Source organism: Tetrahymena thermophila, assembly GCF_000189635.1.
Source record: "Tetrahymena thermophila SB210 genomic scaffold scf_8254590, whole genome shotgun sequence".
Taxonomy (NCBI): domain Eukaryota; phylum Ciliophora; class Oligohymenophorea; order Hymenostomatida; family Tetrahymenidae; genus Tetrahymena; species Tetrahymena thermophila.
In genome coordinates this window covers 633,698-658,623 of record NW_002476361.1, presented here as the reverse complement: position 1 = coordinate 658,623, position 24,926 = coordinate 633,698, and the positions used below count along the sequence as shown (strand labels likewise).

Genomic DNA, 24,926 nt, shown 5'->3' with positions numbered 1-24,926 from the left:
TATAGAAATCTTTAATAAATATAAATTACACAATTTAAAGAGTTTTAAATAATAATTTTATCATTAAACAACTAAATTTTTTTAAATATAATTTTAAATGTATTGATTTTCAATTAAAGTATTAATGTCTAGAATTTATAGATACTTTTTTGTTTTGTGTAGCTAGTAATTCAAATAATTACTGAAAGTAATCCAACCAAAAATGAAGACTAAAAGCATTAATACCATTTAAAAAACTATCAAACCAATCAATTATAATTCTAACTAATTATAAAAAGTATTATTTTAAGTTAAAACGAATTAATTTAAACTGATAGTTGTTTCATCTAAAAACTCAGTAAAAGCAGTGAATTCCTAAATATCAAGATTTTTTAATATTAATCTTACTTTCTATCTTGATATTTTATCATCTGGTATTATATATATATTGTATAGTTCAGTAAACGTACTAAAAAGACTTTTATAAGCTACTGAGAAACCTTTTTATAAGAACTTTTAAACTGGTGAAGCGCATAAATCAACATTTATTTTTTTAGGATTAGTATTGAATTAAGGATAATTCTTAAAATCTTAGCACAAATTAGTTTTGATAGCAGAAAAAAAGAAGTTATCGTACAATTCTTAATTAAATCTATTTATATATTTAAATAAAGCTAAAAAATTAAAATAATAAAAATGTTTATGCTTTTTGTTAAATTAATAATTTTAATGAAATTAATATCTAGATTTTAATAAAATAAAATACCTTTAATCTGAATACTATGAATTTATTATCCATTAGATATCCTTACTTATATCTTCTTACTATTAAATTAGTGTTTATAAATAATCATAATAAATTTCGGGCTTCATAGGCTTGAATCTTGGTTTTGCCTTCATTAATAAAACATTAAAATGCATCGCAATATTCTATAATAGGTATGATCTTAGCTAGTAGACTTTAGCTTTTAAAAATTATAATAAATAACATTATTTTCTTGATAATAAAAGATAATAGATTAATTATTTTATTAAAATATTTAATATTTAAATTATTTGTTTTAATTTAATGTATAAAATTAAAGAAAGCTTATAATAAATTACATATTGTTTAAAGATCTAGAGCAGATTTTGTTAAATAATCAGCACTTAAGATTTTAACAATTATAGGATAGCATATAATTAATGAATAAATAATGAAACAAGCAAAAAATAATTTTTTATTGTATCTAGGGAGACTTGTTATAGAGCTAATACTATGCTTTCTTATATTTTTTTCATTATCGATACCTTATAATTATAAAAGTGTATCAATAATTATTTAGTTGTTTTAATTCTAATAAACTGAGCTAGTGTTTGTACTAAAGTAGGAATTTTATATTTTTTTGATTAAATTATCTAACTTTTAAATTGGAAATGTAGTAAATAGATAAATTATAGAATCTCTTTCTTTTTAAATGTAAAAATATAATGGTATTATGATCATAACACAACATGTGTTAATTATAACTAAAATTATGATTATAATTTAGAGTTAATCTTGAATGTATTCCTATTTTTCTGATTTATTTTCTTATATATACACTTATAAATTATTTAATTAAGAAATTGCTTCTAATTGATTTTATATTAAGTAATACTCAGGCTTTCCGTTACCCAGGTTTCTGATATAACGGAAGATATTTTAAACATTTAAAATTATGCTATATTGTAAGGTACTACTATAATTGTATTATACTAAATCAGCACTATTAGATGTAGTTGAGTTAAGCAATGCTGTGTTGTACAATTATCCAAAGTAAAAAGTCATTTTATTTTCTATTACTCTATTAAATACTTCTCTTTATGAGTTAGCTATTTCCATTTAAACTAGCAATTTTAATACATCTGAGAAAGTATTCTCCATATTTTATTGTATTTAATCATAAAAAAATTACTTTTAGTGAATATCTGTGAAATTCATTCTTGTATAATTAGTAAGAAATTAAATATTTTTATATTTAAGGATATCACTTAGAGAAGAAGAATAAGTTGTAGGCCAGCCAAAATCTTCGTAGTCTTAATTTGTTTCTGACAGATATTCATACATCGAGTTAAATTGTGACCAAGTGATGCATATCATTACATTGAAGCAAATAACTCCAATAATTTTTATTAGATTTATTACTTTTAAGGTTGATTAATCTGCCATAATTTGTGTTAGTTATCTCTTGACTGGAGTATAATTTGAATTTTGAGAGGTGTTAGAAGCAATATCATAAATGATATCTTGAACTTGCTACTTTTTTTTGTGTTTTTATATCTAATTAACATTATTATGCTAATAAGAGTTTTTCATCAATTTTTTTTTCTCTTTGTCACTTAGAGCATCATTTAATGTATTGTTAATTTTATTTTTTCTGAAGCTATTTGACTTAAAGATTTTGTTAGGATTTTTAGTCATTTTTAAAGGCATGATTGCATTATTATATTTTTTATTAATTTCATCATTACTAGTTTCTACATCTAAATAAATATTTTCTTTATTTGAAATAAATTCAAGTGATTTTATTTATTAAGCATCTAAATTATAATCTGATAGCTGAGCTAATGATTGTTGATTAGAATTAATATTCATACTTGCTATTTAAGGACTAGGTAAGTCATAAGTGCTGCTTTTGTTTAAGTAATCTTCTCTTGGGTTTTAATGATTCAAATTTTTATTAGCAAAATCTACTTTAATTTATAAATCGCTGTTGCTTATTTAGTTTTCCTAAAACAACTAAATAAATGTTTGTTCTTAAGCAATATTACTTTGCATCTAATAGAGCTAATTAAGTTGCAGTTTTTCATTCAACTTTTATAATATTTTTTATTCTCTGAATTAATTTAAGGTAAGCCTACTCATTTCTTCTGATTAATAATTAAAATCATCGTATCTTATTCTATTTGACGATATTTTAAATTACTCAAGATTTGTACTTTCATCGCCTAAAGTTTTAAGTAGCTATTATTATTTATTAAAATCAACTTATGTAAAATCAATAGGAGTATCATTTTCTTTTATTTTAATTAATTAATTTCCTTAATTAAAATTTCTAGAGCTATATTGAAGCTAAGTGTAAAAGCTATTAAATTATAAGTAGCTATTAATATTTTGATTTAATTCTAATTCAGAGATTATTTTTTAAAGCTAACTTGGATACTCAAATAGTTAAGAATAAATCTATTATTTTTTTACATTTGTTATTTCTTGAAGGATTATTTGAGCTTAACTAGCTGGATTTAGCTATCTCATTTTTACTACTTCAACATAACTTACATTATTTACTCCATGATATTTTATTTTTCGAACAAATAATTCTACATAATTAAAACTATATGATGAAATTTCTTTATATGATTTAGCTTTATTTAATCTTTTTGTACTTCTATAAGGAGTGTTAAAAGTATTTTTTGTTTCATCTGCCTACTATATAATTATAAATGAGAATTTGTTTTTAACTTTTAATTATCCTCTAAGGATATACTGCGTATCATCTGTTAAATTCACATGAAACTATTTTTTTTTCTTAGTAGTGTTGCAAATCGTTTCGTTATTTTAAATAAGTGAATCTTCAATTTTTGTTTTATTTTAAGTTCCAATCAAAAAGGGGAAAATTTATCTCAAATTAATTTTTTAGAGATTGTTACAATTAGGAAAGAATATTTCATGCATTTATTGAGTAAGACCAATAACATTTAGGTCTGTTTCATTGAATAAAATATATTAGTATTCTTCATTTATTTGTTTTATTTTAGCTACCAATCCAAACTTTCCATTTTCTTTGTATTCGTTTGTTCTAATATCAATTTTAATAGGTAAAATGAACATTTAGTTTAGAGATGCAAATATTATCTTCTAATTCATTTTACAATTTTATAATTCAAAGTTTAAACTTTTATTTTTAATTTACTTCTCTGATAAGTATTTTGTTTAATTAAATTAGTAAATTTATCCCTAATTAAATGGAGTTACTTCATTCTCATCAATTTCATTATTTTATTCATTTTATTCTAATTGCTTATTTGTATCATTTGAATAAATATCACAGGTTATTGAATCTTCTAAATATTATTTGATATACATTTTATGTACACTCTGAAATGCAAGAGGTATAATAGACTCAATATTTTTATCATAGATATGGTCTCTACTTGTAAAGCAAAATAAATTATAAAAATTTGAAGAAACTTAATTTATTGTTAAATTTTCAGTATCATTATAACTTGCAAATATTATACAAGTTTTTTCATCAAATTTATCGCTATTAATCATACTACTTAATATGTCATCTTCATTTTATCTGTTTAAATATTTTTAGAAAGTGCCTTTTTTTCTGTATTTGTTGATTTAAAGTAAATTTATATCTTTTTCTGAAAAACTCAAATTTTCCAGAAATAGTGCTTGTAAATTTAAAAGATCAAAGCTATCATCATTTAATTAAATTAAATAATTTAAATTATCCTTCAATAAAGTTATTTAACTTTACAAACTTTCAATTTTTGAAATTAACTCTATAGCTGCAATATTTTTTTGCTTCATCATGCTAAGTATTTGTAATTTTAAATTAATAGTCTAACGAAATAAGGAATAGGATTTCTCCATCTTGTTTTCGAAATTTATGACTTGTAAGTAAGAACTATCAAATGGATTTGTCTTTCCCATTCTCTTTCTTAATAAAGCTCTTTTTTTTAAAAATATACTATGTATAGATTTAAATATTTATTTCTACTTTAGAGATAAATTCTTGTTTTTTATCAATTATAAATATGTAAGGAAATATATTCTATATGACTCGCTTACTTCTATCAAAAATATAAATACACTTTGAAGAATCTAAATTCCATTTTATTTGCTTCTTAATTTGTTGTTTGAAGTTTTCAAAAATTGATCTTTCAATAATTTCATTATATTTTTTTCTACCAATTTTAATTCAGAAATATCTTCAAATAACTGAGGTTACTAGCTATTTTATTGATTTTTTAGCTGAGTTGATGCTTGAGTATAATTATTTTCAAAAATTTACTCATTCTTTTAGAATTTTTAATCAAGTCCATTAGTTTCTTTGTATGAATTAATAAACTTATTTTAGTTTGATATAGTATTATTTGTAATTAAATTAAAAAATTTTAAGTATTTTTTCTCATTTTACTTTGAGTTCTCAATATTGTCAAAAATATTTAATCTTAAAATTCTATCAAATTTTTTATCATTATTTTATATTTCTTAATATATTTCCTGAAAGCTATTTTATTAATTCTAATAATCTCTTTCAACTATTATAGAAGCTATTTTATAGCTTAAAGGTAAATAAATCATAAAAAGGTAACTTAACAATTAACTAGGAATGTTATATGAAATATAGATTTATAGAGTTGCACTCATACAAAATAATGCTAAATGAGTAAATAGGTTTATTAATTGTGAAAAATTATCATAATAGTAAGAGAAAAAATAAGAAAGCAAACCATTTATAAGAAAATAGCAAGATAGTATAGAATTTTAGTCTTCTGGTGAGTAAACTATTGCTGCTAAAATAAAAACTTCTACCAAGATCTTGAATAAAAAATTTAAGATATTAAAAGGTTTTGCTAAGTAATCTTTAAATTTAATTTCATAGTTATAGTCTGTGTCACAAGTGATTACATCTATATAAATAAATATTTAAAAATTTTGTTAAATTAATTAATAATTCGAAAGTAAAATTAAAAATTTGTTTCTTTTTCTTTGCTTAAATTATAATTGAAATTAATTAAGTAAAGCATATAATTCATACAGAAAATTAATTGAATAATTATTAATTTACTCAGTAAGATTGAAGTAGACAAAAGAGCATAAGAGACACTATTGTTATTTAAATTATTAAAACCTAAAATAACACTAGGAAAGTGAAAAATATTCTGTTAAATAGTAATCATGAATGAAAATAATTAGTCTAAGCAGCTGCTTTATTCATACATAAACTCTTCTAATTACATCTCAATTTCCTAATTATAATTCTTGTTAACTTTCATCATCATCCTAAATTTCAAATACATGAATCTAAAAAGTGCAAATATTATATATATCAATAGCATTCCATTAATAAATATCAAAGAGTAAATGATATTATTAATATTATTTTTTAAATATTTAAATACTCCAATCTGTATTATGAAATTTATTTTAAAATCATAATCTATTGTTTCTTAAAATTGAGTTGACAGTGATAATTAAAATAATAGTAAGTACTTTAAAACTATTAATATTTAAAAAGCTGGTTTATTTCTAGGAAACAAGTGAACCAATCTATATATCTCCTCAGTATAATAGAGTTTTAGCAACCCTGCAAATTAAAATTACTTGTTACTTTATTTATTCATTGATTTATGATTTTAATATGAAAAAAATAAATTATAATTTACTCATATCATTACTTGATATTTATAAATATATTTTCTTAAAATTTTTTTATTTTGGTAATCTATTATCTGATAAATTAGGTTTGCGGATAAACATCATTTAAGATATTAAACATCTTCAAATTAAATCAATCTTTATAATTAAAATTTTGATTTTTAACCATTAAATATTATCAAAAAAAAAGTTATTAAAAGCTCAAAAATCAATTAAATTATACTATTTTTGCTCATTTTGTTTAAATAAAAAAATAGATCATTTTTAATCATTATTTAAATTTATTTTATGAACAATATTGCCTAAATCTTATATAATTGCTTGAGTTTTTAAGTATTTAAACATTTTAGGCTAGTAAATATCATTTATTACACTAAAAAAATATCATTTACTTGAATTAAAAGGATCATTTGTTTATTAAATATTAAATTATTCATTCAGTAATATAAAATATTAAATTGAAAATAAATTAGCTTCGATATTAATTAATGTAATCTTAAATTTTAAATTAATCATCATCATTAAAATTTTCTTTAAAAAATCACAAAAAAGAAATGAAAATAATTATATTTTTGTAAATTTAATTTTATTCAATAATAAATGGTTTATTTTATTCGTTTTACATTATAAATAATAATGATTAGCATTAAAAAGTTGACTTTAAAACTGAACCTATTAAATGTAACCAATCAAAATTTAAATATAACATTTAATATTTTCAAACTTTCTATTTTATTATTAATTTAATTATTTTCATAAACTAGATATTTTTAGAACTTAACTTAAAACATTAATATATTTATTAAGTTGTAAACAAACATTTTATTTTTTTAATAAAATTTTAACAATCTGTTACTATATTTAGGAACAAGATTAATAGGATATCTTATTTGGTTGGATCACAAAATTTTATTTAATCAAAACAAATAACTAATAATTGGTTCTATAGAAAATAATTATAAATAAATAAAGGTATTTTTAATTTAAATTTTAAAAACTATGAACTGATTCTTTCTTTTTATTTTGAAAAGAAGAAAATCCATTTTAAGCAAAAATTAATTATTTTTTTTTTTTTCATTTTATTAACAAAAAAATCTATAAAAGAAATAAATGAATGACTTATGATATTTTTAAAAATCAATCATTACAATTATTAAGCTTTATAAAGTTGATGGATGATATATTCATTATAAATAATTGTAAGAAATTGAGGGAAGAAAAATATAAACATTTTTGCTGTCAAATAATTTTTCATTTTAGTAAATGATTACTTCATTCGCTGATTGTACCTTTAGTTATAACGATAGGATCCTTTTTAATTTTAAATACAATTACATACTTTTAATCTTAGTAATAGTCCTTGACAATGGATGGATGCTTGCTTGGAATGTAAATTATTGATTTGATGGTTTTAATTATGGTTCTTTTGATTGCATTAAAAAATCTTGTTTATCAAATTTATAGCAGTAATTAATTATCAAATTTCTATTTAATTTTTAAATTAGATTCAGTTTACATTTTTTGAGTAGTTAGTTCTATTAGAATATATTTTTATGTCGTATAATTTAGTAAATTACTAAAAATAAATAGAATGATTTAAGTAATATAAATAAATTAGATTTGTATTTTTTTGATTATAACTCACTCAATTCATTTTATAAAAATAAAAATTATTTAATTAATAGTAAATATATATTTAATTTCAATCCAAATAATTTTATTTTAACATTTATATTTAAGATAAAAAAAATTAGTAGATTTGTTTTACAATTTATCACAAATATTTGAAGAATCAAATTTATATTTTGATCACATACCACAACAATAATAATACATCAATACAAAGAAGACCCTGTTACACTACTTGACAACTATTACCTGTTCCGCCTTTTTTGATTTTGTTTTTAGTGAAAGTTTTTTTTTTTTGTTAATCTAAATTACAGTAAATTTTATTTTAACCAATTCTTATTAATTAAGCATTTTTATTTGGGGAGTTGTGATGAAATAGCTAAAAAATTTTTCTATTATTAACATAAAGAGCAGCATACCCAAAGCAATCGCAAGGATTCAAAAAAATATTATACTAATTAATTAATATTTGTTAAAGTGAAATAATACTTTATTTATTTATTAATAAATAGAATCTATCTTCTTATTTCTCAATTGTAAAATAAATTGTATTCAGTTACTTCCATTTAAAATTAACTTTATTAATTACTAACTTATAGCTAATAGAAAAATTAATTTCTTTTCAAGGAAAGAAGTATTTTCCCATCATTAAGAAAATATTTTTTTGAATTATCGAACTTAATGAAATAGGACTATATTTAAAAAATAAACTCGCAAAACAAAAGTTAAAAATCAATCACATTATTAGAAAATAAATAGATTATCAATATAAATATACATTTAAAGAGCTATATTATAATTAGCATATGTTTGTACAATTAAGGGATTTTAATTTATATTAATATTAATTTTTAAAAATTAAATATGTAAAGCTTACTTTAATAAACATAAATAAATTACATAACTAATAGAGTAATAAAAAATTAATTTATCATTAAACAACTAAATTTTTTTTAATATAATTTTAAATGTATTGATTTTCAATTAAAGTATTAATGTCTAGAATTTATAGATACTTTTTTGTTTTGTGTAGCTAGTAATTCAAATAATTACTGAAAGTAATCCAACCAAAAAAGAATACTAAAAGCATTAATACCATTTAAAAAACTATCAAAGCAATCAATTATAATTCTATTTAACTATAAAAAATATTATTTTAAGTTAAAATGAATTAATTTAAACTGATAATTGTTTCATCTAAAAATTCAGTAAAAGCAGTGTATTCCTAAATATCAAGATTTCTTAATATTTATCTTACTTATTATCTTGATACTCTGTCATCTGGTATTATATATATATTGTACAGTTCAGTAAACATGCTAAAAAGACTTTTATAAGCTACTGAGAAACCTTATTATAAGAACTTTTATTGTGTTGAATCGCATTATTCAACATTTAATTTTTTAGGATTAGTATTGAACTAAGGATAATTCTTAAAATCTTCGCACAAATTTGTTTTAAAGGCAGAAAAAAAGAAATTATCGTACAAGTCTTAATTAAATCTATATATATATTTAAATAAAGCTAAAAAATTAAAATAATAAAAATAAATATTTATGTTTTTTGTTAAATTGATCATTTATTTTAATGAAATTTATGTGTAGATTTGAATAAAATAAAATACCTTTAATCTGAATACTATGAATTTATTATCCATTATATATCCTAACTTATTTCATCCTATTATTAAAGTAAGGCATATAAATAATCATAATAAATATTAGGCTTCATAGGCTTGAATCTTGGTCTAGCCTTCATCAATAAAACATTAAAATGCATCGCAATATTCTACAATAGATATGATCTTAGCTAGTAGACTTTCGCTTTTAAAATTATAATAAATAAATAAATAATATTATTTTTTTTATAAAAAATAAAAAAAGTAAAAATTTTTTTTTCATATTCATTTTAATTGAAAATATAAAATTAAAAAAAGTTTATAATTACATATTGTTTAAAGATCTAAAGCAGATTTTGTTAAATAATCAGCACTTAAGATTTTAACAATTATCGGATAGCATATTATCAATGAATAAATAAGGAAGCAAACAAAAAATAATTTTTTATTATATCTAGGGAGACTTGTGATAGAGCTAATACTATGCTTTCTTATATTTTTTTCATTATCGATGTCTTATAATTATAAAAGTGTATCAATAATTACTTAGTTGTTTTAATTCTAATAAATTGAGTTAGTATTTGTGCTAAAGTAAGAATTTTATATTTTTTTGATCAAATTATCTAACTTTTAAATTGGAAATGTAGTAAATAGGTAAATTATAGAATCTCTTTCTTTTTAAATATAGAGATATAATGGTATTATGATGGCAACACAACATGTGTTAATTAAAACTAAAATCATGATTATGATATAGAGTTAATTTTGGATATATTCCTATTTTTATGATTAGCTATCTTTTATATACTCTTATAAATCTTTTAATTAATTAATTGCTTCTAATTAATTTTATATTAAGTAATACTCAGGCCTTCCATTACCCATGTTGTTGATATAACGGAAGATATTTTGAACATTTAAAATTACGCCATATTCTAAGGTACTAGTATAATTTAAGAATACTAAATCAGTACTGTCAGATGTAGTTGAGTTAAGCTATGCAGGATTGTATAATTACCCAAAGTAAAAAGTCATTTTATCTTCCATTACTCTATTAAATACTTCTCTTTATGAGTTAGCATTTTCCATTTAAACTAACAATCTTAATACATCTGAGAATGTATTCTCCATATTTTATTGTGTCAGATTATAAAATAGTTCCCTTTAGTTACTGTCAGTGAAAACTACTCTTGTATAATTAGTAAGAAATTAAATATTTTTATATTTCAGGATATCGCTTAGAGAACAAGAATAAGTTGTGGGCCAGCCAAAGTCTTTGTAGTCTTAATTAGCTTCTAATAGAAACTTATCCATTGAGTTAAATTATAACCAAGTGATGCCTACCATGACAGCGAAACAAATAACTCCAATAACTTTTATTAGTTTTATAACTTTTAGGGTTGAAGAATCTTCCATAATTTGTGTTAGCTATCTCTTCACTGGAGTATAATATGAATTATGGGAGGTGCTAGAAGCAATATCGTAAATGATATCTTGAACTTGTTCCTTTTTTTTTTGTTTTTATATCTAGTTAACAGTATTATGCTAATAAGAGTTTCTAATAAATTTTTTTTTCTCTTTGCCATTTAGAGCATCATTTAATGTATTGGTGATTTTATTTTTTCTGAAGCTATTTGACTTAAAAATTTTGCTAGGGTTTATGCTAATTTGTAAAGGAATGATTGTATTATTACATTTTTTATTAATTTCTTCATTACTATTTTCTACATCTAAATAAGCATTTTCTTTAATTTTATTTGAAATAAATTCATATGATTTTATTTGTAGAGCATCTAAATTTTAATCTGATAATTGAGCTAATGATAATTGATTAGAACAATTTTTCATGAATTAGCTGTTATCTGGAGAAACTAATTCTATGTTAATAACTTTATTTGATTTTTAAGGAATAGGTATGGCACAAGTGCTGCTTATGTTTAGTTAATCTTCTATAAGGTTCTAATGATCCAAATTGTTATTAGCAAAATCCACTTTCATTTATAAATCGCTGCTGCTTACTTAGTTTTCCTAAAATGACTAAATAAATACCTGTCCTTATGCAATATTACTTTGCAGCTAAGACAACTAATTAAGTTGCAGTTTTTCATTGAAGTTTTATAATGTTTTTTATTCTCTGAATTAGTTTAAGGTAAATCTACTTGTTGCATCTGATAAACAATTAAAATCATCGTATTCTATTCTATTTGAGGCCATTTTAATTTATTCAATATTTGTACTTTCATCACCAAGTAATTATTATACTTTTTAAAAATCAGCTTATGTAAAGTCAATAGGAGTATCATTTTATTTTATTTATAGTAATTAATTACCTTAATTCAAATTTCTAGAGCTATATTGAAGCTAAGTGTAAAAGCTATTAAATTATAAGTAGCTATTAATATTTTGATTTTATTCTAAATCTGATATTATATTTTAAAGCTAGCTTGGATGTTCAAATAATTAAGAATAAATCTATTATTTTTTTACATTAGTTATTTCTTGAAGGATTATTTGAGCTTAACTAGATGGATTAAGCTATTTTATTTTTACTATTTCAACATAACTTACATTATTTACTCCATGATATTTTATTTTTCGAACAAATAATTCTACATAATTAAAACTATATTATGAAATTTCTTTATATGATTTAGCTTTATTTAATCTCTTTGTACTTCTATAAAGAGTGTTTAGAGTGTTTACAGTGTTGTTTATTTCATCTGCCTGCTATATAATTATAAATGCTAATTTCTTTTTAATAGTTAATTTATCTTTTAATTAACCTCTAAAGATATAATGCACGTCATCTGTTAAATTCACATGAAACTATTATTTTGTATTATTAGTGCTGCAAGTCGTTTCGTTAAATTAAATATGTGAATCTTCAATTTTTGTTTTATTTTAAGTTCCAATCAAAAAGGGGAAAATTTATCTCAAATTAATTTTTTAGAGATTGTTACAATTTGGAAAGAATATCTCGTGTATTTATTGAGTGAGACCAATAACACTTAGATCTGTTTCATTGAATAGAATATATTAATATTCTTCATTTATTTGTTTTATTTTAGCTACCAATCCAAATGTTCCATTTTCATTATATTCATTTGTTTTAATATCTATTTTAATAGGTAAAATAAACATTTAGTTTAGAGATGCAAATATTATCTATTAATTCATTTTACAGTTTTATAATTAATAGTTTTTATTTTTTGTTCCAGTTTAATTCTCTGATAAGAATTTTGGTTAATTAAATAAGTAACCTTATCGCTAGTTAATTGGAGTTACTTCATTTTCGTCATTTTCATGATCTTATTCGTTTTATTCTAATTACTCTTTTGTATCATTTGAAATATTGCATGTTATTGAATCTTCTAAATATTGTTTTATATACATTTTATGTACACTCTAAAATGCAAGAGGTATAATAGATTCAATATTTCGATTATAGATATTATCTCTGCTTGTGAAGCCAAATAAATTATAAAAATTAGATGAAACTTGATTTATTGTTAAGGTTTCAGTATCTCTGTAACTTGCAAAAATTATACAAGTTTTTTCATCAAATTTATCATTGTTATTCATAGAACTTAACATGTCATCTTCATTTTGTCTGTTTAAATAATATTTTTAGTAATAGCTTTTTTTTTTGTATTTATTGACTTGTAATAAGTTTATATCTTTTTCTGAAAAGCTCAAATTTTCCAGAAACAGAGCTTGTAAATTTAAAAGATCCAAGTTATCATCATTTAATTAAATTAAATAATTTAAATTCTCCTTTAATTAAGCTATTTAATTTTGCATACTTTCGATTTTAGAAATTAAATCTGTAGCTACTATATGTTTTTGTTTCATCATGCTTAGTATTTATAATTTTATTTTAACAGTTTAGCGAAATAATGAATAGGAATTCTCCAGTTTTTTTTCAAAAGTAATCACTTATAAGTAAGAACTATCAAATGGATTTGTCTTTCCCATTATCTTTCTTACTTAAGCTCTTTTCTTTAAAAATATACTGTGTATAGATTTAAATATTTATTTCTACTTTAGAGATAAATTCTTGCTTTTTATCAATTGTAAATATGTAAGGAAATATATTCTATATGACTCACTCATCTCTATCAAAAATATAAATACGCTTTGAAGAATCTTTGTTCCATTTTATTTACTTCTTAGTTTGCTGTTTGAAGTTTTCAAAAATTGATCTTTCAATAATATCATGACATTTTTTTCTATCAATTTTAATTCAGAAATGTCTTCAAACAACCGAGTTTACTAGCTAATTTATTAATTTTTTAGTTAAGTTGATGCTAGAGTATGATTACTTTCAAAAATTTACTCATTTTTTTAGAATTTTTAAACAAGTCCATTAGTTTCTTTGTAGGAATTAATAAATTAATTTTACTTTGACATATAATTATTAGTAATTAAATTTAAAAATTTTAAGAATTTTTTCTCATTTTGCTTTTAGTTCTCAATATTGTCAAAAATATTTAATCTTAAAATTCTATCAAAGTTTTTATCATTACTTTATATTTCTTAATATATTTCCTGAAAGCTATTTTATTAATTCTAATAATCACTTTCAACTATTATAGAAGCTATTTTATAGCTTAAAGGAATGTAAATCATAAAAAGGAAACTTAACAATTAGCTAGGAATATCATATGAAATATAGATTTATAGAGTTGCACTCATACAAAATAATGCTAAATGAGTAAATAGGTTTATTAGTTAAGAAAAGTTATCATAATAGTAAGAGTAAAAATAAGAAAGCAAACCATTAATAAGAAAATAGCAAGATAGTATAGAGTTTTAACCTTCTGGTGTGTAAACTATAGCTGCTATAATAAAAATTTCTACTAAGATCTTAAATAAAAAATTTAAGATATTAAAAGGTTTTGCTAAGTAGTCTTTAAGTTTAATTTCATAGTTATAGTCTGTGTCACAAGTAATAACGTCTATATAAATTAATAAATAAAAAATGTATTATATTAATTAATAATTAGAAAGTAAAAATAAAAATATGTTTCTTTTTCTTTATTTAAATTAGAATCGGAATTAATTAATTTAGTAAAGCAAATAATTAATTAAGCAAAGCATATTATAATTAATTTACTCATTAAGATTGCAATAGACAAAAGAGCATAAGAAGCACTATTGTTATTTAAATTATTAAAACCTAATATAATACTAGGAAAATGTATAATATTCTGTTATAAAGTAATCATTAATGAAAATAGTTAGTCGAAGCAGCTGCTTTATTCATATACAAATTCTTCTAATTTCATCTAAATTTCCTAATTATAATTCTTGTTCACTTTCTTCGTCATCTCAAATTTTAAGTGTATGAATCTAAAAAGTGCAAATATCATGTATATCAATAATATTCCATTAATAGATATCATGGAATAAATGATATTATTAATATTCTTTTTTAAATACTTAAATAGTCCAGTTTGTATTATGAAATTTATTTTAAAATCGTAACCTGTTGTTTCTTCAAGTTGAGTTGACAGAGAAAATTGAAATAATATGAAGTAGTTTAAAACTATTAATATTAAAAAGATAGGATTATTTCTAGGAAATAAATGAACTAATCTATATATCTCCTCAGTATAATAGAGTTTTAGCAACTCTGTAAATTAAAATTATTAGCTTTTTTATCTATTCATTGATTTTTGATTTTATTATGATATAAATAAATTATAATTGACACATATCATTATTTGATATTTATAAATATATTTTCTTTGGGACTATTTTATTTATGGTAGGTAATCTATTATCTGAAAAATCTGGCTGGTGGATAAAGGTTATTTAAAATATTAAATTTCTTCAAACTAAATATATCCTTATTATTAAAATTTGGGTTTTTAACCACTAACTATTATCAAAACAAAGTTATTAAAAACTCAAAAATTAATTAGTTAAATTTTTTCTAAAATAGCTTACTTTATTTAAATAAAAAATAAATATCTTATTTGATGATTATTTAAATTTATTTTATAAAAAAAATTGTATAAATAATATATAATAAATTGCTTGTATTTTTAAGTATTTAGACATTTTAGGCAAGTTAAAATCATAAAAGTTATTTACTACTTGAATAAGTAAAGCGTATCTAATCTAAAATAAATTAAATATTAAATTATTCATTCAGTAAAATTATACAATCAATTGAAAGTAAATTAGATTCATTATTAATAGTAATCTTAAAATTTTAATTAGTAAGCATCATAAAAATTTTCTTTATTAAATCGCAAAAATGAAAAGAAAATGTTCTATAAAAAAAAATAATTATTTTCCATCTATTTTTCAATGGTAGATTATTTATTTTAATCATTTTACATTTTAAATAATAATGATTAACGTGAAAGAGTTTACTTACTTTAAAAACTTTTAAAAAGAGGACCTATTAAATAGAACTAATTAAAACTTAAATATAACATTTAATATTTATTTTCAAACTTTCTATTTTATGAATAATTTAATTATTTTTATAATTAGATATTTATTTTTAGAACTTAACTTAAAGCACACACTAATATTTTTATTGATTTTTAAACCATGAATTTATTTTTTTAATAAAATTTTACAAAACTTATTCTAAATTTAGGAACAATATACTTAGGATATTTTACTTGGATCAAAAAATTATATTTAATTGGCTCTACAGAAAATGGTTATCAATAAATAAATCAATAAATGAATCTTTAATTTATATTTTAAAAACTTATATTTATTTTTATTTTCAAAATTAGAAAATCAATTATTTTAAATACAAATAAATATTTTTTTTCGATTTTAATAATAATGAATAAATATATAAATGAATGAATTGTTTATGATATTTTATAAACAACCATAAATTTTTAAGCTTTGTAAAGTTGATGAATGTCTATATTAATTACAAAAGATTTTGAAAAGTTTAGAGAAGAAACATGTAAACAAACATTACTGCTATTAAGTAGCATTTAATACTTAGCAAATGATTACTTCATTGGCTGCTTTATACCTTTAATTATTACAATAGGATGCTTTTTATTTTTAAGTGCTTACATACTTTTAAATCTTAGTAATAGTCCTTGAAGATAGATAGATGAATGCTTTTTTGGAATGTAAATTAATTATTTGATGGTTTTAATTATGGTTCTTTTAAAAAACCTTTTTAATAAAAATAATAGCATTAATTTAAAAGTTTCTGTATTATTTTTAAATTTAATTTAGTTAGGATTTTTTGAGCAGTATAACTATTAGCTCTTTTAGAATTTTTATATGGCAAGTATAATTTAATTAATTATTAAAAATAGAAAAATCTAAGTAATATAAATAAATTAGATTTGTATATTTTTTCATTAAAACTCCTATTCATTTTGTAAAAATAAAAATTATTTAATTAATAATAAATTTATATTTTTAACTCAAATAATTTTATGTATGAATGTATGAATGATTTTATCATTTAACTTTGCTGTCTCTCTCTTCATTTTCAATATCCTTCTAAATTTTCTTTATTTTAATCAACCAGTAAATAATTTGATGATATGCTCTCTACTGAATTACTGAAGAGATATTGATGATTGATTTATTTAAAAATAGCTAAAAAAAGAGCTACAACTATTTCTTTTATCTTCTTAAAATCTTAATAGTCATTTAAAAATTATTCTAATTTTGATGCTAAATACTTTAATGAAATTTTTTTCTAAAAATTTACTCACTTACTTAATTTTGCAATAATTTATTATTTTTTTGGCTTGAGTTGATTTTTTTAAAATCTATTGGGGGTCTAGTATTTCGATTTACACCTTTCTATATAATGTATAAAATTGATATTAATGGATCACCATTTTAATTAAAAGAAAAAAAGAATAAAAATATATATTTTTATAGAAATACCGAACTTAATGAAGGATACAAAACAAAAAAGTTAAAAATCCATCGTATAGAAAATAAATAGATTATAAATATCAACAAATATACATCTAAAAAACCATAATTTTATTTTTTGCATATTAGTTCAATCAATTAAGAAATTTGAATTTATATTAAAATTAAATAAAAAAAGTTTTAATAAATATTAATTGCAAAACTTATAAAAAATAAATTTATCATTAAGCAACTAAATTTTTTTTAATATAATTTTAAATGTATTGATTTTCAATTAAAGTATTAATGTCTAGAATTTATAGATACTTTTTTGTTTTGTGTAGCTAGTAATTCAAATAATTACTGAAAGTGATCCAACCAAAAAAGAAGACTAAAAGCATTAATACCATTTAAAAAGCTATCAAACCTATCAATTATAATTCTAACTAATGATAAAAAATATTATTTTAAGTTAAAATAAATTAATTTAAACTGATAATTGTTTCATCTAAAAACTCAGTAAAAGCCGTGTATTCCTAAATATCAAGATTTTTTAATACTTATAGTACTTATTATCTTGATACTTTATCATCTGGTATTATATATATGTTGTATAGTTCAGTAAACATACTAAAAAGACTTTTATAAGCAACTGAGAAACCTTATTATAAGAACTTTTATTGTGGTGAAGTGCATAAATCAACATTTACTTTTTTAGGATTAGTATTGAATTAAGGATAGTTCTTAAAATCTTCACACAAATTTGTTTTAAAAGCAGAAAAAAAGAAGTTATCGTACAAGTCTTAATTAAATCTATTTATATATTTATATATATAAATATTTAAATAAAACTAAAAAATTAAAATTTAATTAATAAAAATAAAAATTTATGTCCATTATTTAATTAATTAATAATTATAATGAAATTAATCTGTAGATTTTAATAAATAAAATACCTTTAATCTGAATACTATGTATTTATTATCCATTAGATATCCTTACTTATATCTTCCTACTATTCAATTAGTGTTTATAAATAATCATAATAAATTTCAGGTTTCATAGGCTTGAATCTTGGTCTTGCCTTCATTAATAAAACATTAAAATGCATTGCAATATTCTACAATAGATATGATCTTAGCTAGTAGACTTTCGCTTTTAAAATTATAATAAATAAATATTATTTATTTTTTTGATAATAAAAGATAATAGATTTTTATTTTATTTAAATATTTAAAATTTAAATTATTTGTTTAACTGAATGTATAAAATTAAAGAATGCTTATAAATAAATTACATAGTGTTTAAAGATCTAGAGCAGACTTTGTTAAATAATCAGAACTTAGGATTTTAACAATTATTGGATAGCATATTATTAATGAATAAATAAGGAAACAAGCAAAATATAATTTTTTATTGTATCTAGGGAGACTTGTGATAGAGCTAATAGTATGTTTTCTTGTATTATTTACATTATCAATGCCTTCTAATTATAAAAGTGTATCAGAAATTATTTAGTTGTTTTAATTCTAATAAATCGAGCTAGTGTTTATGCTAAAGTAGGAATCTTATATTTTTTTGATCAAATTATCTAACTTTTAAATTGGAAATGTAGTAAATAGGTAAATTATAGAATCTCTTTCTTTTTAAATGTAAAAATATAATGGAATTATTATCATAACACAAAATGTGTTAATTAAAACTAAAATCATGATTATGATATATAGTTCATCTTGAATATATTCCTATTTTTCTGATTGGTCTTCTTTTATTTACTATTGTAAATATTCTAATTTAGAAATTGCCTCTAATTAATTTTATATTAAGTAAAACTCAGGCCTTCCATTACCCAGGTTATTGATATAACGGAAGATATTTTAAACACTTAAAGTTATGCTATATTGCAAGGTACTGCTATAATTTTAAAATACTAAATCAATACTATTAGATGTAGTTGAGTTAAGCAATTATGTGTTATACAATTTTCCAAAGTAAAAATTCATTTTATTCCCTATTACTCTATTAAATACTTCTCTATTTGTGCTAGCAGTTTCCAATAAAGCTAACAATCTTAATACATCTGAGAAAGTATTCTCCATATTTTATTGTATTTGATCATAAAAAAGTTACTTTTAGTGAATATCTGTAAAATTCATTCTTGTATAATTAGTAAGAAATTAAATATTTTTATTTTTAAGGATATCACTTAGAGAAGAAGAATAAGTTGTAGGCCAGCCAAAATCTTCGTAATCTTAATTTGCTGATGACATATACTGATACATCGAGTTGAATTGTAACCAAGTGATTCCTACCATGACAGCGAAACAAATAACTCCAATAATTTTTATTAGTTTTATAACTTTTAGGATTGATGAATCTTCCATAATTTGTGTTAGCTATCTCTTGACTGGAGTATAATATGAATTTTGAGAGGTGCTAGAAGCAATATCGTAAATGATATCTTGAACTTGCTCCTTTTTCTTTTCTTTTTATATATAATTAATATTATTATGCTAATAAGAGTTTTTCATTAATTTTTTTTTCTCTCTATCATTTAGAGCATCATTTAATGTATTGGTAATTTAACTTTTTCTGAAGCTATTTGACTTAATAATTTTGTTTGGATTTTTACTAATTTTTAAAGGATTGATTGTATTATTGTATTTTTTACTAATTTCATCATTACTGGCTTCTATATCTAAATAAATATTTTCTTTAATTTTATTTGAAATAAATTCATGAGATTTTACTTATTAAACATCTAAATTCTAATCTGATAGATGAGCTAAGGATTGCTGATTAGAATTAATATTCATATTGAAGCTATTATTTGGAGATGTTAATTCTATGTTTATTATTTTATTTGATTTTTAATGACTAGGTAAGGCACTAGTGTTGCTTTTGTTTAGTTAAACTTCTATAGGGTTTTAATGATTATTTTTATTAGCAAAATCTTCTTTAATTTATAAATCGCTGTTGCTTATTTAGTTTTCCTAAAATGACTAAATAAATGTTTGTTCTTAAGCAATATTACTCTATATCTATTACAGCTAATTAAGTTGTAATTTTTCATTCAAGTTTTATAATGCTTTTTATTCTCTGAATTAGTTCAAGGTAAACCTACTAGTTTCATCTGATTAACAATTAAAATCATCATTTTCTATTCTATTTGACACTAATTTAATTTATTCAAGATTAGTACTTTCATCACCTAAAGTTTTTAGTAGTTATTATTATTTATAAAAATCAATAGGAGTATCATTTTCTTTTATTTGAAGTAACTAGTTTCCTTAATTAAAATCTCTACAGCTATATTGAAGCTAAGAGTAAAAGCTATTAAATTATAAGTTGCTATTAACATTTTGATTTAATTCTAAATCTGAGATTATATTTTAAAGCTAGCTTGGATGCTCAAAAAATTAAGAATAAATATATTATTTTTTTATGTTTGTTATTTCTTGAAGGATTATTTGAGCTTAACTAGCTGGATTAAGCTATTTTATTTTTACTATTTCAACATAACTTATATTATTTACTCTATGATACTTTATTTTTCGAACAGATAGTTCTACATAATTAAAACTATATGATGAAATTTCTTATTATGGTTTGGATTTATTTAATCTATTTACACTTCTATAAGTAGTGTTTAGAGCGTTGTTTGTTACATCTGCTTACTATATAATTATAAATGAGAATTTGTTTTTAATTTTTAATTTATTTTTTAACTATCCTCTAAGGATATACTACATATCATCTGTTAAATTCACATGAAACTATTTTTTTGTATTAGTAGTATTGCAAATCATTTCGTTATTTTAAATATGTGAATCTTCAATTTTTGTTTTATTTTAAGTACCAATTAAAAAGGGGAAAATTGATCTCATATTAATTTTTTAGAGACTATTACAATTAGGAAAGAATATTTCATGCATTTATTGAGTGAGACCAATAACACTTAGATCTGTTTCATTGAATAGAATATATTAGTATTCTTCATTTATTTGTTTTATTTTAGCTACCAATCCAAATGTTCCATTTTCTTTGTATTCATTTGTTTTAATATCTATTTTAATAGGTAAAATAAACATTTAGTTTAGAGATGCAAATATTATCTATTAATTCATTTTACAGTTTTATAATTAATAGTTTTTATTTTTCATTCCAGTTTAATTCTCTGATAAGTATTTGGATTAATTAAATTAGTAACCTTATCGCTAATTAATTGGAGTTAGTAAATTATCGTCATTTTCATTATCTTATTCATTTTATTCTTATTGCTGATTTGTATCATTTGAATAAATATCACAGGTTATAGAATCTTCTAAATATTGTTTTATATAAAATTTATGTACACTATGAAAGGCAAGAGGTATAATAGATTCTATATTTTTATCATAGATATGGTCTCTACTTGTAAAGCAAAATAAATTAGAAAAATTAGAAGAAACTTGATTTATTGTTAAGGTTTCAGTATCTTTGTAACTTGCAAAAATTATACAAGTTTTTTCATCAAATTTATCACTGTTAATCATACTACTTAATACGCCATTTTCATTTTGCCTGTTTAAATATTTTAAGTTATTGTTTTTTTTTTTGTATTTATTGACTTGTAGTAAGTTTATATCTTTTTCTGAAAAACTCAAATTTTCCAGAAATAGGGCTTGTAAATTTAAAAGATCTAAGCTATCATCATTTAATTAAATTAAATAATTTAAATTCTCCTTCAATTAAGTTATTTAACTTTGCATAGTTTCAATTTTTGAAATTAACTTTGTAGCAACAATATGCTTTTGCTTCATCATGCTTAGTATTTATAATTTTAAGTTAATAGTCTAGCAAAATAAGGAATAGGATTTTTCCAGTTTTTTTTCAAAAGTTATGACTTGTAAGTAAGAGCTCTCAAATGGATTTGTCTTTCCCATTCTCTTTCTTACTAAAGCTCTTTTCTTTAAAAATATACTATGTATAGATTTAAATATTTATTTCTACTTTAGAGATAAATTCTTGCTTTTTATCAATTATAAATAAGTAAGAAAATATATTCTATATGACTCGCTTACTTCTATCAAAAATATAAATACACTTTGAAGAATCTAAGTTCCATTTTATTTGATTCTTAATTTGTTGTTTGAAATTTACAAAAAGTAATCTTTCAATAATTTCATTATATTTTTTTCTACCAGTTTTAATTCAGAAATATCTTCAAATAATGAAGATTACAAGCTATTTTATTGACTTTTTAGCTAAGTTGATACTTGAGTATGATTACTTTCAAAAATTTATTCATTCTTTTAGAATTTTTAATCAAGTCCATAAGTTTCTTTGTATGAATTAATAAACTTTTTTTGCTTTGATATATTATTATTAGTAATTAAATTTAAAAATTTTAAGTATTTTTTCTCATTTTGCTTTGAGTTCTCAATATTTTGAAAAATATTTAATCTTAAAATTCTATCAAAGTTTTTATCATTATTTTATATTTCTTAATATATTTCCTGAAAGCTATTTTATTAATTCTAATAATCTCTTTCAACTATTATAGAAGCTATTTTATAGCTTAAAGGAATGTAAATCATAAAAAGGTAACTTAACAATTAACTAGGAATATTATTTGAAATATAGATTTAGAGAGTTGTACTCATACAAAATAGGGCTAAATGAGTAAACAGGTTTATTAGTTATGAAAAATTGTCATAATAGTAAGAGTAAAAATAAGAAAGCAAACCATTTATAAGAAAATAGCAAGATAGTATAGAGTTTTAACCTTCTGGTGTGTAAACTATAGCTGCTATAATAAAAACTTCTACTAAGATCTTAAATAAAAAATTTAAGATATTAAAAGGTTTTGCTAAGTAATCTTTAAGTTTAATTTCATAGTTATAGTCTGTGTCACTAGTGATAACATCTATATGAATAAATAAAAATTTTGTTAAATTAATTTCGAAAGTAAAAGTAAAACATTTATTTATTTTTCTTTGCTTAAATTGGAATTTATTTAATTAAGTAGTAAAGCATATAACTCATACAGAAAATTAATTAATCATTAAGTTACTCAGTAAGATTGCAATAGACAAAAGAGCATAAGAGACACTATTATTATTTAAGTTATTAAAACCTAAAATAACACTTGGAAAATGAATAATATTCTGTTATAAAGTAATCATCAATGAAAATAATTAGTCTAAGCAGCTGCTTTATTCATATATAGACTCTTCTAATTTCATCTAAATTTCCTAATTATAATTCTTGTTCACTTTCTTCATCATCCTAAATTTCAAGTGCATGAATCTAAAAAGTGCAAATATTATGTATATCAATAGCATTCCATTAACAAATAGTAAGGCGTAAATGAGATTATTAGCATTATTTTTTAAATACTTAAATAGTCCAGTCTGTATTATGAAATTTAATTTAAAATCGTAACCGGTTGTTTCTTAAAATTGAGTTGACAGACAAAATTAAAATAATAGGAAGTACTTTAAAACTATTAATGTTTAAAAAGCTGGATTATTTCTAGGAAACAAGTGAACCAATCTATATATCTCCTCAGTATAATAGAGTTTTAGTAACTCCGCAAATTAAAATTATTTATTACTTTATTTATTCATTGATTTATTACTTTAATATAATATAAATAAATTATAATTTACACATATCATCAATTGATATTTATAAATATATTTTCTTTAAAATTTTTTATTTAGGTAATTTATTAACTGAAAAATCAGGTTTGCGGATAAACATCATTTAAGATATTAAACATCTTCAAACTAAATCAATATTTATTTTTAAAATTTTGATTTTTAGATAAAAAAAAAATTTAGTAAAAGCTCAAAAATTAATTAAATTAAAGTATTTTTGCCCACTTCGTTTAAATATAAAATATATAACTTTTTTTATCATAATTTAAATTTATTTTATAAAAAAAATAGTTTGAATAATATATAATTGTTTGACCTTTTTAGTATTTAAACATTTTGGACAAGTATATATCATTTATGACACTAAAAAAATATCATTTACTTGAATCAAAGGATAATTTATTAATTAAGTCTTAAGTTATTTATTCAGTAAAATTAGCTTCGATATTAATTGTAATCTTAAATTTGAAATTAATAACCTTCATTAAAGTTTTCTTTAAAATATCACAAAAAACAAACGAAAAAAGTTATATTTTTCTAAATTTTACTTTTATTCAAGAATAAATGATTTATTATATCCATTTTACATTTTAAATAACAATGACTAGCATTAAAAAGTTTACTTTAAAACTGAACCTATTAAATGTAACCAATCAAAATTTAAATATAACATTTAATATTTTCAAGCTTTCTATTTAATTAGTAATTTAATTATTTTCATAAACTAGATATTTATCTTTAGAACTTACTTAAAACCAATATTTATTGAATT

At 20.5% G+C, this 24,926-nt stretch overlaps 3 protein-coding genes across 3 annotated transcripts; all 3 read right to left on the bottom strand. All coding sequences in view use genetic code 6, as the record gives it.

The window, feature by feature from the left end:
* Window positions 1–60: 60 nt before the first annotated feature.
* TTHERM_00256760 (transmembrane protein, putative) lies at window positions 61–4,666 on the bottom strand (the record flags this gene model as incomplete). The annotated part of the gene is made up of 7 exons (XM_001019131.3): window positions 61–71; window positions 183–264; window positions 388–631; window positions 746–944; window positions 1,636–3,859; window positions 3,977–4,337; window positions 4,491–4,666. The coding sequence occupies 7 exons, from the start codon at window positions 4,664–4,666 to the stop codon at window positions 61–63; spliced, it is 3,297 nt and encodes a 1,098-aa protein (XP_001019131.3).
* A 4,479-nt stretch (window positions 4,667–9,145) lies between these two features.
* Window positions 9,146–13,499, bottom strand: TTHERM_00256750 (transmembrane protein, putative; the record flags this gene model as incomplete). Its single annotated transcript, XM_001019130.2, has 5 exons — window positions 9,146–9,157; window positions 9,285–9,528; window positions 9,651–9,849; window positions 10,127–12,760; window positions 12,827–13,499. The coding sequence occupies 5 exons, from the start codon at window positions 13,497–13,499 to the stop codon at window positions 9,146–9,148; spliced, it is 3,762 nt and encodes a 1,253-aa protein (XP_001019130.2).
* Window positions 13,500–17,940: 4,441 nt separating this feature from the next.
* On the bottom strand, window positions 17,941–22,435 carry TTHERM_00256740 (transmembrane protein, putative; the record flags this gene model as incomplete). Its single annotated transcript, XM_001019129.2, has 5 exons — window positions 17,941–17,956; window positions 18,027–18,323; window positions 18,467–18,665; window positions 18,808–18,832; window positions 18,983–22,435. 5 exons carry the CDS (start codon window positions 22,433–22,435, stop codon window positions 17,941–17,943), a joined length of 3,990 nt encoding a protein of 1,329 aa, XP_001019129.2.
* Between the last annotated feature and the right edge of the window lie 2,491 nt (window positions 22,436–24,926).